The sequence below is a fragment of the Phoca vitulina genome, unplaced genomic scaffold, assembly GCF_004348235.1.
Source record: "Phoca vitulina isolate PV1807 unplaced genomic scaffold, GSC_HSeal_1.0 scaffold3, whole genome shotgun sequence".
NCBI lineage: Eukaryota > Metazoa > Chordata > Mammalia > Carnivora > Phocidae > Phoca > Phoca vitulina.
In genome coordinates, this window is record NW_022589706.1 from 30,639,352 (window position 1) to 30,652,410 (window position 13,059).

The 13,059-nt window shown below is 40.1% G+C and overlaps 1 protein-coding gene across 1 annotated transcript in view; it reads left to right on the forward strand.

The window, feature by feature from the left end:
- Positions 1–13,059, forward strand: part of GRXCR1 (glutaredoxin and cysteine rich domain containing 1) — a 120,023-nt gene that overhangs the window by 59,590 nt on the left and 47,374 nt on the right. Inside the window, exon 2 of the mRNA XM_032400280.1 lies at positions 10,641–10,883. Coding sequence (XP_032256171.1) covers positions 10,641–10,883 — 243 coding nt within the window. The remainder of the gene's footprint in view (positions 1–10,640; positions 10,884–13,059) is intronic.

Sequence of the window (13,059 nt, forward strand, 5' to 3'; positions counted from 1 at the left end):
GATGCAGGTATTTCAACCTCTAAAGTAGATTCTTATCATATCCAAACCCACTAAAAGGGATTGACATCATTTAGCTGATTATTCAGGCATTTTCTTTGATGGAGAGAATTGAGAAAGAGTTTAAACTTTTATTGTTTGGTTTTTATACATGATATGTATATATTTGGGAGAATGGAAGGAAAAAGGCACCTGTACCTTTAAGAAAGAGCACCGGGTTTTTTGTAAAGTAAAAAGATGAAAGGCATGAGGGAAATGGTCAAGGCAGGACTATCTAACCACTTATTATTCTGGAACATACTTTAGTTCCTTTTCTTCTGGTTTTGCAGCTTGAATTTTTCATAGGATGTGAGGGAAAGTATATTTTTTCCATGTTTCCATTTGTGGGATGTTCCTAATTCATTTGCTCCCTGGCTTTTCACTGTTGTAAGCATATAACTTTGGGATTGGATGCTCCTGAATATGATGATTTGGGCACTCTCCTTGATGTCAGTGTTATCTGAAGAGATGAGCAGAATAACAAATGCCAATAAATCATATTTTTGATGATGTCTATAGAAACCCAACTATTCCTATTGGAGGAGATGCTTTTGTTTGTCGGTAGGAAGGTGGTTTCAAGTAGAGACCAGTTCCTTTTCTCCCAACTGTGTGACTGGGTAATGAAAGCTGCTATGTTTGTAAAGTATTATAATTTACACTGTGCCTTCAGTGCATTTTACATATGATCCTACAACTCCTTTTTGGGCTGGATTACAGCTATTCCCGTATTAGAGAAGAGAAAACCTAGTTCTAGAAAAGTAAAATGATTTCCCCAAGTTCATACAGTTAACCAAAGCATTGGCTCGAGATGGGTTTTCTTTCCACTACATGTTGCTTCCCAAAAAAAGTTGATTCAAGTGAATAAACTTGGGAGTCTCAATTTCCCCCCATATAAGATGTGTGTACAGACTCATTAGAGTAGATGCAACATCACAAACTCAGATCGAAAGGAGCATTACAGGCAATGTTAATGCAAGAAATTGTCTAGATGTAAGGGAATGGTTATTACATATGGCTTCAAGAGACATGTGCCCCTAAAGGGGGTAGCTTCCACCAAGCTTCAGGTACTGTTTTTGCACAGGAATGCAACAGAACTAGTCTTGTCAGATTCTGTTTTTTCAAGAACAGACAAAAATCCAGATTTTCAAGTGAAATCTCCCTGTGTTTGATTAGTGCTAAATTGGCAGAGCTATGACCTTTTTTGAAGGTCTCTATGGTAGGGGAGTGGGACACCTTCATTTTCATGAACTCAGATGTGCTGTAAAATCAACATTGTTTCCGCTTAACTTTTTGGAAGTCTTTTTCGTTTGTTTGTTTGTTTGGTGTGGAGAATTCATTAGGTTCATTGACTTTTCAATTAATATCTAGGCCAACTCAATAATTGATTTGGACAAATAGATAATTCCTAAGGTAATAATGGAAATTCATTTATTTTTTTTAAGATTTTCTTTATTTATTTGACAGAGAGAGATTGAGACAGCAAGAGAGAGAACACAAGCAGGGAGAGTGGGAGAGGGAGAAGCAGGCTTTCCGCCGAGCAGGGAGCCTGATGTGGGGCTCGATCCCAGGACCCTGGGATCATGACCTGAGCCGAAGGCAGACGCTTAACGACTGAGCCACCCAGGCACCCCAGGAAATTCATTTATTTATATGATCTTAGAGCATTACAAAAACAGAAAACACATTCTCCAGAAATCTTTGCCTGCAAAGACTGTGCTCATGCATTTCTTTCATGCCACCGAGGGGGCACCCGCAGTTATAAAAGGAGAGATTTTTATGGCATCTGATATATATGCTCCACTTTGTTGTTTTCATTCTTAGAATTGATGGTGCATCCAGTCAAATGTAAATGGTAATTTTACTCATTAAAGAGATTGATTGATTGATTATTATTTTTAAAGATTTTATTTATTTATTTGAGAGAGAGAGAGAGAGAGCAGGAGCAAGGGGAGGGGCATAGGGAGAAGCAGACTCCTTGCTGAGCAGGGAGCCTGGATGCCAGATGCAGCACTCAATCCCAGGACCCTGAGATCATGACCTGAGCCAAAGGCAGATGCTTAACCAACTGAGCCACACCCAGGTGCCCCAAAGAGGTTTATATCTTGATCACTGTGTAATTATGAGATTTAACTTTGCCATTCTAGCTTATGAGGTTGATGATATATGTGAATTTAGACTTCATGTTCTGTGAAAAGGAGGTGTGTGCAAAATGACCTCCAACGGCCAAAGGAGCTGTGAGACTGAAGAAAAAGGTCCCTAAGTCCAACTTGATAAGAAATGGTTTATTAAGGGGACTTACGGACAGAAGTCTTGGGCTGTTACAAGAGGAGTGGATCTCCACAGCCCCACTTCCCTGTAAGACCTGCTTTTGTAGACTACAGGCTGGGAGTACTGCTGGGGAACCACTGGGGGAACTGTTTGAGAATAGTCATGTGTCATAGTCATAGGGCAGATCAAGGACAGTATGCCTCCAGGGTGTACTTAAGGGCCATTATGTGGTTAAATAAAAAGAAAGAATGTGGGGGGAGGGTGCCGTGCTCAAGAAGGCTTCAGGTCACTAGGCGGTCATCATGGCAGATTTGTCCAAGATGACATCAGTCTGGTTCACACCGTTATAATAAAAGGGGTAATAGTGCTGCTGCTGGTGTGTGTCAGTAACATTTTATAATAATAATGATGATAGTAACAATCAAAAGGTACCATTTACTGAGTGTTTATTATGCTTCATGCCAAGGGTTTTTCCATTCATTAAATCATTGAGTCCCCACAAATCCTCATGAAGGAGGCATTAATGTCCCTGTATTACAGATCAGAAAACTGAAATTTAAAGAGATTAAATAACTAGTCCAAGATTATCCAGTTATTAGGAGGCAGATTCAAATCAAGTTCTTATTAAATGTGTGGGAAAGAGGCCAGAAGATATTTATTAAGCATCTACCATATACTGGGTCATATTTGGGGTTCTTAGTTCTAGTGAACAAAATTAAGTTCCTGCTTTGTTGGGGTTATATTTTATTTGGGGTTATATATTTATTTGGAATAGACAGTAAATCAATAAACAAACACAATGTAATGTCTCACAGTACTAGGTACTGCTAGGAAAGAATTGGGTAAGAAGATAGAGGGCCCATGTTCCGTAAGATGATGAGTGTGTGAGGGGATGGCATCTAGCCAGAGATAGTAGAATGATGTAGAGGGATGAGCAATGGGAATTTCCAGGGCTGTCCCTGTGACAGTCTCTCCCTGGTATAATCCACCGCTCAGTTCTAGAACAGTATGGTCCATTGGTTTGTTGTATTTAAGAGGGTTATGTAAAGTATCTTCCTATGGCAAGAGCAAGGACTTAGGAAGCAGACCCAGATTAAAATTTTGGTTCTGTTCCTTTTCCCCTGAGGTATTTGGGCACCTTAAGTTTATTCCAAGCTTTAGTTTCCTTATCTGTAAAATTTGAATTATAATTCTTATGTCATGGAAGTTGCACATGTAAAGTCCTAAGCACCACATACAGATACACAGGAGTCATGTCATAACTAATGTTATTATAATTATTTTTATAATCTGTGTCTAATGAAGGGACACAGAGAAGTTCCCTGGGGTGCATCCCAGAACATGCATACAGCTACAGGGGTTTACAGAATAGCACAAAGAGGGAGAGTCAGAGAGGGAGAGAGATGTAAAACTCCCTGCCCTTTACAAAGGCCCACAGCCCTGCTTCCATGGGCATGCACTTGCTCTTTAAGATGGCAGTTCTGAGCCAGGTTGGCCTATTGCCTGATAATCAAGAAGTCTGGGTCTGGTCCCAGTTTGCCTTCTGACATGCTGTATGGCTCTGAGCTCATCACTCCACCTCTTTGTTTTCAGGTAGAGGAGAAAAGATCTCTCCACCTTCGCCATCTCAAAAGAATCTCTTTAGACTAAAAAAAAATTTAAAATGCACCTCTTGTGATGTTACTTCTTATTATATATGGGAGCATAATTTAGCAAAGAGGCAAACCTCTTTAAATCACAAACATTATTTCACAGACGATGACTTAGGTCTATAGCCATCTGTGTTTGGGCAACAGCTTTATCCTGGGGAGGGAGTAGTAAAACAAAAGGGCAATTCTGTGGTTCATCTTGGCTCAGGGGAAGCACATGGATTATGGAAGGGTGTGGATCTGGGTTCCAGTTTCCTAAATTGCTTAATTTTAACTCTGTCACCTTGTTTAGGACACTTATCCCCTGTGAACCTAGGTTTCTCCATCTATGAATAAAGCAGCAACATGTCAGGTATTGTGGGGATTAAATGAATGTAAAGTGACCAGCATTATGTCTTCCATGGACATCTTAAAATATGACTTTTCATTTTATTTTTGTTTAAGACCTGAATTCCTGGAGGTATCTGGAGGCCCCTATTTCGGGAGACCTTTTCAAACCAGCCAGGCTGGACAGGCAAAGGGTCAAGTGGAAATAACCCACTGGATTAGCTCCAGCCTCAGGAGCTGGGTCTGCTCCAAGCTGATCCTCTGTCAGGGAGCGGTGGGGACTGATTCTTGGCCTGAATTCCAGTGGCAGTTCCCGTGGGCGTGGGGGCTCCAGCAGGTGTGGGGGCTCCAGAACTGCCCCAAGATGACGAGGTACTACCATTTCACAGTACCTCTTGTAGGGCAGGTGCAGGCTGAGGACATACACTGGCTATTTGGAAACCTCTTTGTACACAGCAATTTCCATCCCTCGCCAACACATCTACTTTTGCTTCAGGCTCTTGTGAGGCTTCAGGCCACTCCTAAGATTCATCTTTTTAATCAATGGAAAGGAAGAAATGGCCTCCCTTTATTATTATCTATGTTGGCTCTCTCAAAACAAGCAGGCTGCAAATCCCAATGGCTTCTCAGCACTGTCTCTGATGCATCCATCCTTCATTACGCTATTCCCATGGTAACCCTAGGCAGGGAGAAGAAGGACAGCTAACCATTGAGTGGCTATTTTTAGATTTCTGGCCAGATGCTTTGATAAATCTGTTGAAGGAAAGAAAATGAAACAAATGTAGGAGAGGATTTTTTTTTTTCCAAAGACAATATCATTGAAATTCATATTATAAAACTGGAAAAGACCTTGAGAAATCATTCAACCTACTACCTCTAGGAAGATCTACTTCCAAATCATACCCAAAAATTGTTCAATAAGATCTTTTTTAGAACATTTTATATAATAGCTTATTCTAATAGATAACTAAATTTTCTACCCTGATTTTATCCTGTGTTCAATCTCAGTTCTCAGACCAACGGAGTTGGGAATAAGACTATGATTGCTCAAGTTGTCAGCTACACAACCCTGAGGGAATCATTTATTAGACTACACTAATAATGACATTCCTGAGGCTTGTGCAGTGCACATTCTGTGTAACTATCTGCACTGGTCCTACTTCACTTACTTTTTTTAAAATGTAAATTCCTCCCTTCCTCCTTAAAAACCTTCAGGAATTTCCCATTGCTCTGATGTTAAAGCCCATAGATCTTTAAAGGGAGCATCATGTTGCCTGATTTCAAGCTATATTACAAAGCTGTGATCACCAAGACAGCATGGTACTGGCACAAAAACAGACACATAGATCAATGGAACAGAATAGAGAGCCCAGATATGGACTCTCAACTCTATGGTCAACTAATCTTCGACAAAGCAGGAAAAAATATCCAGTCTCTTTAATAAATGGTGCTGGGAAAATTGGCCTGCCACATGCAGAAGAATGAAACTGGACCATTCTCTTACACCATACAGAAAGATAAACTCAAAGTGGATGAAAGACCTCAATGTGAGACAGGAATCCATCAAAATCCTAGAGGAGAACATAGGCAGTAACCTCTTTGACGTCAGCCACAGCAACTTCTTTGAAGACACGTCTCCAAAGGCAAGGGAAACAAAAGCGAAAATGAACTTTTGGGACTCATCAAGATAAAAAGCTTCTGCACAGCAAAGGAAACAGTCAACAAAACAAAGAGGCAACCCACAGAATGGGAGAAGATATTTGCAAATGACATTACAGATAAAGGGCTGGTATCCAAGATCTATAAAGAACTTCTGAAACTCAACACCCAAAAAACAAATAATCTAGTCAAAAATGGGCAGAAGACATGAACAGACACTTGTCCAAAGAAGAATGGCTAACAGACACATGAAAAAATGTTCATCATCATTAACCATCAGGGAAATTCAAATCAAAACCACATAGAGATACCACGTTACACCAGTTAGAATGGCAAAAATTGACAAGGCAAGAAACAACAAATGTTGGAGAGGTTGTGGAGAAAGGGGAACCCTCTTACACTGTTGGTGGGAATGCAAGTTGGTGCAGCCACTTTGGAAAACAGTGTGGAGGTCCCTCAAAAAGTTCAAAATAGAGCTACCTTATGACCCAGCAGTTGCACTACTGGATATTTACCACAAAGATACAGATGTAGTGAAAAGAAGGGACACATGCACCCCAGTGTTCATAGAAGCAATGTCCACAATAGCCAAACTGTGGAAGGAGCTGAGACGCCCTTCAATAGATGAATGGATAAAGAAGATGGGGTCCATATATACAATGGAATATTACTCAGCCATCAGAAAGGATGAATACCCAACTTTTACATCAACATGGATGGGACTGGAGGAGATTATGCTAAGTGAAATAAGTCAAGCAGAGAAAGACAATTATCATATGGTTTCACTTATTTGTGGAACTTAAGGAATAGCAAGGAGGACATTAGGAGAAGGAAGGGAAAAATGAAGGGGGGGAAATCAGAGGGGGAGATGAACCATGAAAAACTTTGGACTCCGGGAAACAAACTGAGGGTTTCAGAGAGGGGGGACGGTAGGGGGATGGGTGAGCCCGGTGATGGGTATTAAGGAGGGCACGTGGTGCATGGAGCACTGGGTGTTATATGTAAACAATGAATCATGGAACACTACATCAAAAACAAATGATGTAATGTATGGTGACTAACATAACATAATAAAATAAAAAAATAAAATAAAGTGGTTATAAAAGTACAACATGATATCTATCCTGCATACCTGTCCAGATTCATTTAGAACTACTGTAGTTCTCTTTCTCGGTGTTTTAGCAAAAGACTTTCAGTCAGAGTCTCAAACATGCCATCTTCCTCCCATCTCAAGATCTTTGCACTTACCTATAATACTCCTCCCTATGCTTTCTTACCTAGCTAATTTCTCTAACTCCTTCCTGTCCTTAGAAGCAGACCTCATTTATCAGAAAACACTTTCTTGACCTCTGAAACAAGAAAAGCACACACCTTCAATAGCCTCTCCTCACAATTCATGCATTTCCTTTCCAGCGCTTAACAGTTTGTGAATGTATATTTATTTATGTAACTTTTTTTTTAAAACTATGAACTTCAGATTGTGAGGGAATGATATTGTTTGCTCACTGTTATATATCTAGTACCCAGCACTGTGTTTAGCAAATAAATGATTCTAGTAACTGAATGAATGACTAGCAGTTATTTTAAAGGGACATAATCCCAGTTTCTCTGTTAAGTCAAGCTGTCAACATGATTGACTGGGGCTCCTTAAAATGTAATGTGCATCCAAATTCCTCAGAGGACTTGTTAAAAATGCAGATTCTGATTCAGTAGATCTAGGGTGAAGCCTGTCATTCTGCATTTCCAACTCATATCTAACTAGCTGTAGAATTTGGTTGTAGATTGGAATCACCTTAGGAGCTTAAAAAAAAAAAAAAATCACAATTCTGAGATTTCATCCCTGGTGATTCTGGCTTAATTGTTATGTACTTGGCCGGGGCTTGGGGGATCTTTAAAAACTCCCCAGTTTAAAACAAACAAACAAAAAAAACACCCCACAAAAAAAACCCAACCAAACAAACAAAAAAACCTTCCCAGTTTATTCCAATATCCAGCACTCTTGGAGATCCACTGATTCCAGGCAAAGCTCATCCTTAACAGGAGGTAAAGGGATATTTTTGTTGCCCTTTGCATTAAACAGCATCCAACATGGCCACCTGATAGAGGTCCATCTTATTACTATTTTTTAAATGCATATCTTTAGAGACACACAGCAAAGTGGTACCTACCATTTGTTGTGTGAGCCGAGAGAAGCCCATAGGAGTTGGTTAATGTGGCAGCAGAATGGTCTGATCTTAAACTTTCCCACCTCTATCATGGGGGAAACTTATGTCTTATCAAATATTCAAAAGTAAGTGTAGCTATTGAAAAAAGTGGAACATTTTGGTAGAACCAAATGCAGTTATAGCAGCCTTTGCAGCCGGAGGAACAATGCATACTTACTCACATAATAGCATCAGAGAAAAGAGAACTGGAGTGCACTTCCAAAAGGTGCAGTATTTGTAGTGAGTTTCTTGATTCCCTGCTTGCCTATAACCATGAACCTGAAGACGAGCCATAGGCTCTTGGGCATTTGGTTTACTTTCTTTGAAGATCAGTGCTTTTTAATCTAAAGCATAGTAACAATCCCCCTTTCTTGTCATTAATTCCGCTGACCGCTGATTATTTCCACTGATTTATTTTTGTCTGTGTGTTTTTTTTTTATTATGTTATGTTAATCACCATACATTACATCATTAGTTTTAGATGTAGTGTTCCATGATTCATTGTTTGCGTATAACACCCAGTGCTCCATGCAGAACGTGCCCTCTTTAATACCCATCACCAGGCTAACCCATCCTCCCACCCCCTCCCCTCTAGAACCCTCAGTTTGTTTCTCAGAGTCCATAGTCTCTCATGGTTCATCTCCTCCTCCGATTTCACCCCCTTCATTTTTCCCTTCCTACTATTTTTTTTTTAATCTTAAAAATTCCCCAACGTGGAGTATAATCTTTTGCACTGGGTAGCTTAGCACAGTAGTACATGTCGAGCCCTACACTAGCTGTTTTCATAGGCTCGGTTACTTAGTCTCCTCAGCAAACCTGTTAGGCAGATCGCATTTTACAGATGACAAAATTGAAGCTTACTAGTTGACTAGCTTCCGCAAAACACACAGATGGCCAGTGGCAGAGTCCGGATATATCTGATGCTCTCTCCACCCCAGTGTTAATGAACAGTGTGTAGGCCAAATTCGGCCTTCAAATATATTGGTCCACATGGTCTCAATACATTTTTAATGAGGTGCTGCCATTTAGAAAGCAGAAAATTTCCCATAAAAGTCCAGATTTCAAGCTTATATTTAAAATAATTACGTCTAAAAAAGGTAAAATAAAAAACTAAAATAAAATAATCATATCTGACAATATTGAGTAACATGCCTGCCAGGCTGAATCTTGCCTGAAGCTGAGTGACATTTTTCTCTTTCAGCTGACTTTCTACCTCTCACTAATATCTCTTTTACTCCTGGCCTGGCCCAACATTTTATGACACCTGTTTGGCCCCTCCAGGTCTCTGGGTTTTCAGCTTTGCCTCTGAACTCTATTGAGGGAAGAAATATATTTTATCATCAGGAAAAAAAAAAATGACCTCTTTCTTGGCGAGATGGATTGCATTGCCATCTTTATGACTTAAGACCGTTTTAGGACTCTGTATATTTGCATCTGATGGGCTGATTTCTTTGAATATAGAGTGGTTCCCCTCTGATTCTACTATTTTAGCTATTTGGAGTGGTTTCCAGTCAAAGTTTTGACTTCAGAGGGGTTTGTAAGTTGCATGGTTGCATGGCTGTGTTGCAACAACCGTAGCCCCACGAAAACTCACGTATCCCTTGGATTCATGGTATAGCGTATTCCGTTTAGTCTCCTTCAAGGAAGACTGTGGTAAGGAAGAAGAGGATTTTCCCTAATGTTGTCAGGGCCTATGTGGTCTGGCCCTAGTAGCGCTGGGCAGGTCGTCCCAGGAATGTAGTCAGTGATTCCTGATGTAGCAGGAAATGCAGAAAGCAAGATTCACACATAGGAAGTCTTCTCCTTGGTTTTGAGAGTTGGTTGCCTCTGTTCCAATGTATGTTTCCTTGTTTCCTTTCTATGCCTGACTCTGACCCACAGCCCACTCTGGTGCTGGTTTCTCTGCACTCCCCGCATCATTCAATCTTTGCAGAGCCTTCTCATTGCATGTCGGAGCCCGGTCATTCAGCAGAGTGCAGGCACATAGGCTGTGCTACTGAAGCCTCGGAACAATCCTCTGATACACTTCTTCTTATTCCCAGGAGACTGTGGCCCAAAGAGAAGGAGAATGATTTTCAAATGGTTAAATACTAACCTTGACTGTCCTGTCACATATTTCACTTGGGCTTAAGAGGCCGATCTTGCAATTGAACCCTGGCTACGGAACATGAGAAAGATAATTCAACCATTCCTTGTTTTACCACGTGGCATGCCATGTGAGACATCATCGATTTTAAGATATGCCATTATTTGATATGCCACTGAGAACAGAAAAAACACTGTCAAGTAAATTATGTCATTTAAATTACATTGATTGTTATCCCCTTCTCAAGTACAGGTTTTCTAACATAAAAATGTGTCTGAGGATTGACTAATATGGCACTTTAACTTTTATTGCATGCCTTTAATGTAGAAGACACTTACTAAAATGTGAATTGTCTTAATAAGATGTAAGAAAGTAGATGAAAATATTTACACTACCATGTTCTTCCTTCAGCAACCATCAACTGACCTAGAATTTGACCGTGTAGTGATTTATACCACTTGCCTTCGTGTGGTACGGACAACCTTTGAAAGATGTGAACTGGTTAGAAAGATCTTCCAAAACCATCGAGTAAAATTTGAAGAGAAAAACATAGCTCTGAATGGTGACTATGGAAAAGAGTTAGATGAGCGATGCCGACGTGTTTCAGAAGCCCCTTCCCTCCCTGTCGTGTTCATCGATGGCCATTATCTTGGGGTAAGTACTCTGCTAAGGAAAATCTTTTTTTATTGAATCCAACCAGTGTTGTTAGAAATCTATAAGCCTATGACAAGGCGACTTGCAACATAACTCCCAGGACATTTGCTATTTTTTTGGAGTTCAGACCCAAAGGGATTGAGGCACTTATTTCTATCCCAAATGATGTGTTGCTAACAGTGTTCATCCCTACAGAAGCATGGTGAGATAAAATCCACATGAAATTGCCTTTTTTAATAGGAATACATTTTTCACTTGTCCAGTTGACTTGAGTTTTGCATTATGAAGCTTGACATGTGAGATAAAAACTATTTTTTAGTTCACACAAGAAAAAGGGAATATTTATAAGATACACATTTATGAATTCTCTTATGCCCCATTATCGAATACTCAGTTTCCTACCTAATGAAACTAAGATGGCAGTCCCAAAACGAAATCAGTAAGAAATGGGGCCTGGAGCCAGAATTTTATCTGCTTGTTTTTTAAAATTATTCTGGATTTTGGTAATTTGGCAGTGTGAGACACAAATTTAGGCTTCCAGTAGCAGAGAAGGGAAAATTCCCGAGCAGCAATGAAACATGACTGCCTCCTTTCTCTTTGAATAATACTGTTAGCATAATTAACCCCCATTGATCTATGAACACACTCAATCGCTTAGAAGCCCAAGAAGAGGGCTCTGGAGAGTGCACTTTAGAAAGAGCACGAACAAAGAGCCAAAGGAGGCCAGCGGTTGAGGGGGTGGGACTGACTCCCCCAGATCACTTGTCAGAGAACAAAGAGCTGCCTTCAAATGGCAGATGGATATTTGGATCTTGGCTTTGTTTCACATTTGGTCTTCACCTTCAGTTTTCAGAGATGGTTAGAAAAAATCCAGAGCAGGAAATCCTCATGTTTTGTTACAGGGAAGCTGTTCTGATATCTTGTCTAGAGCCATCGCTGTTAGAGACAGCCTGTCATCTTATGGAAAGACAAATGCAGAGAAGCCATGATTCACTAGCTATGTCTTCTGCAATCTTACTTCAAACTTGAGTTGGACGCAGACTACATTCTGAAGCAGAGGAATTTTGATTTGAAGCATTGAGCCTCTTTCATTATATTTCCACATGTACCCTTAGGTCCCAGAAAGCTACAACAATGACAGTGATAATAATGATAAATTAATAATAATAGTAGTAATAATGTTACTATACTGTGCTCTCAGCTTTACACATTCATCTCATCTAATCCCCAGGGCAGCCTTAGAGAATACCTCTCTGCTCTACTCGCTGAGAGGCAAGACAGCCTTGTTTCAAATTCCTGCTCTGATACTTCTATGTGATTCTGGGTAATTTATAAATCACTCTGTGCCTTGGTTTTCTCATTTGTAAAAGGAGCATGGTAATAGAACTTTTCTCACAGACTAATTGTGAGGATTTTACCGCATATATAATATAAAGAAGTGCTCAATTCCTGTGCCTGGAACAAAGTATGTTTTTAATAAATAGTAACAACTATTATCCTTGTTTTGCCAAAGAGAACATTAATTACTTTGCTCCAAATCACATAGCTGGTCAAGTGACAGGGCCAGGACTCAAAGTTAGGTCTGTCCGATTCCCCAAACCCCTGCTTTTTGGCACATCACCTCAAAGAAAGGGATCTTTGATACTTTGTTTGCTGATATGGTCTTATGCCTAGGACATGGTTTGGCACAAAGTGCTCAGAAATGTATGTTGAATGGGTGTATGAATGATGCTATACTGTTCTCTCACATTCTTTCCTTCTCTCCCTATGACATTCTTCCACCAGGAAAGGATCTGATAAACTCACTCACACCAGGGAGAAAATCACTGATAAGGGTTGTGGTCATTTGCCTTTTAACCCTGGCAAAATTCTTCTGATGATGTAAGATATTTCACATTGTAGAATTTTAATTTCTGTGAAATTGCCCAATTAAATTTAGTGGGTGACTGCCTCCTTACACAGGTGTAATATGGTTGGCCTTGCCTGATACGCTGCTTTTGACCATACTTATCTTCTTCCTCCTTCTAAGGCAATCTAACAGGTCGTGGTGCTATTTTTCTTTACATTTGATGGGTAGAGGCAGAGGGCAACAGACAAAGGAGGTGGTGCGCAGATTCTTTCTCAACTGCTTTTTCTGCGTGATTAGTTTATTAGCACACAGTGGCCTAGAGAAGGA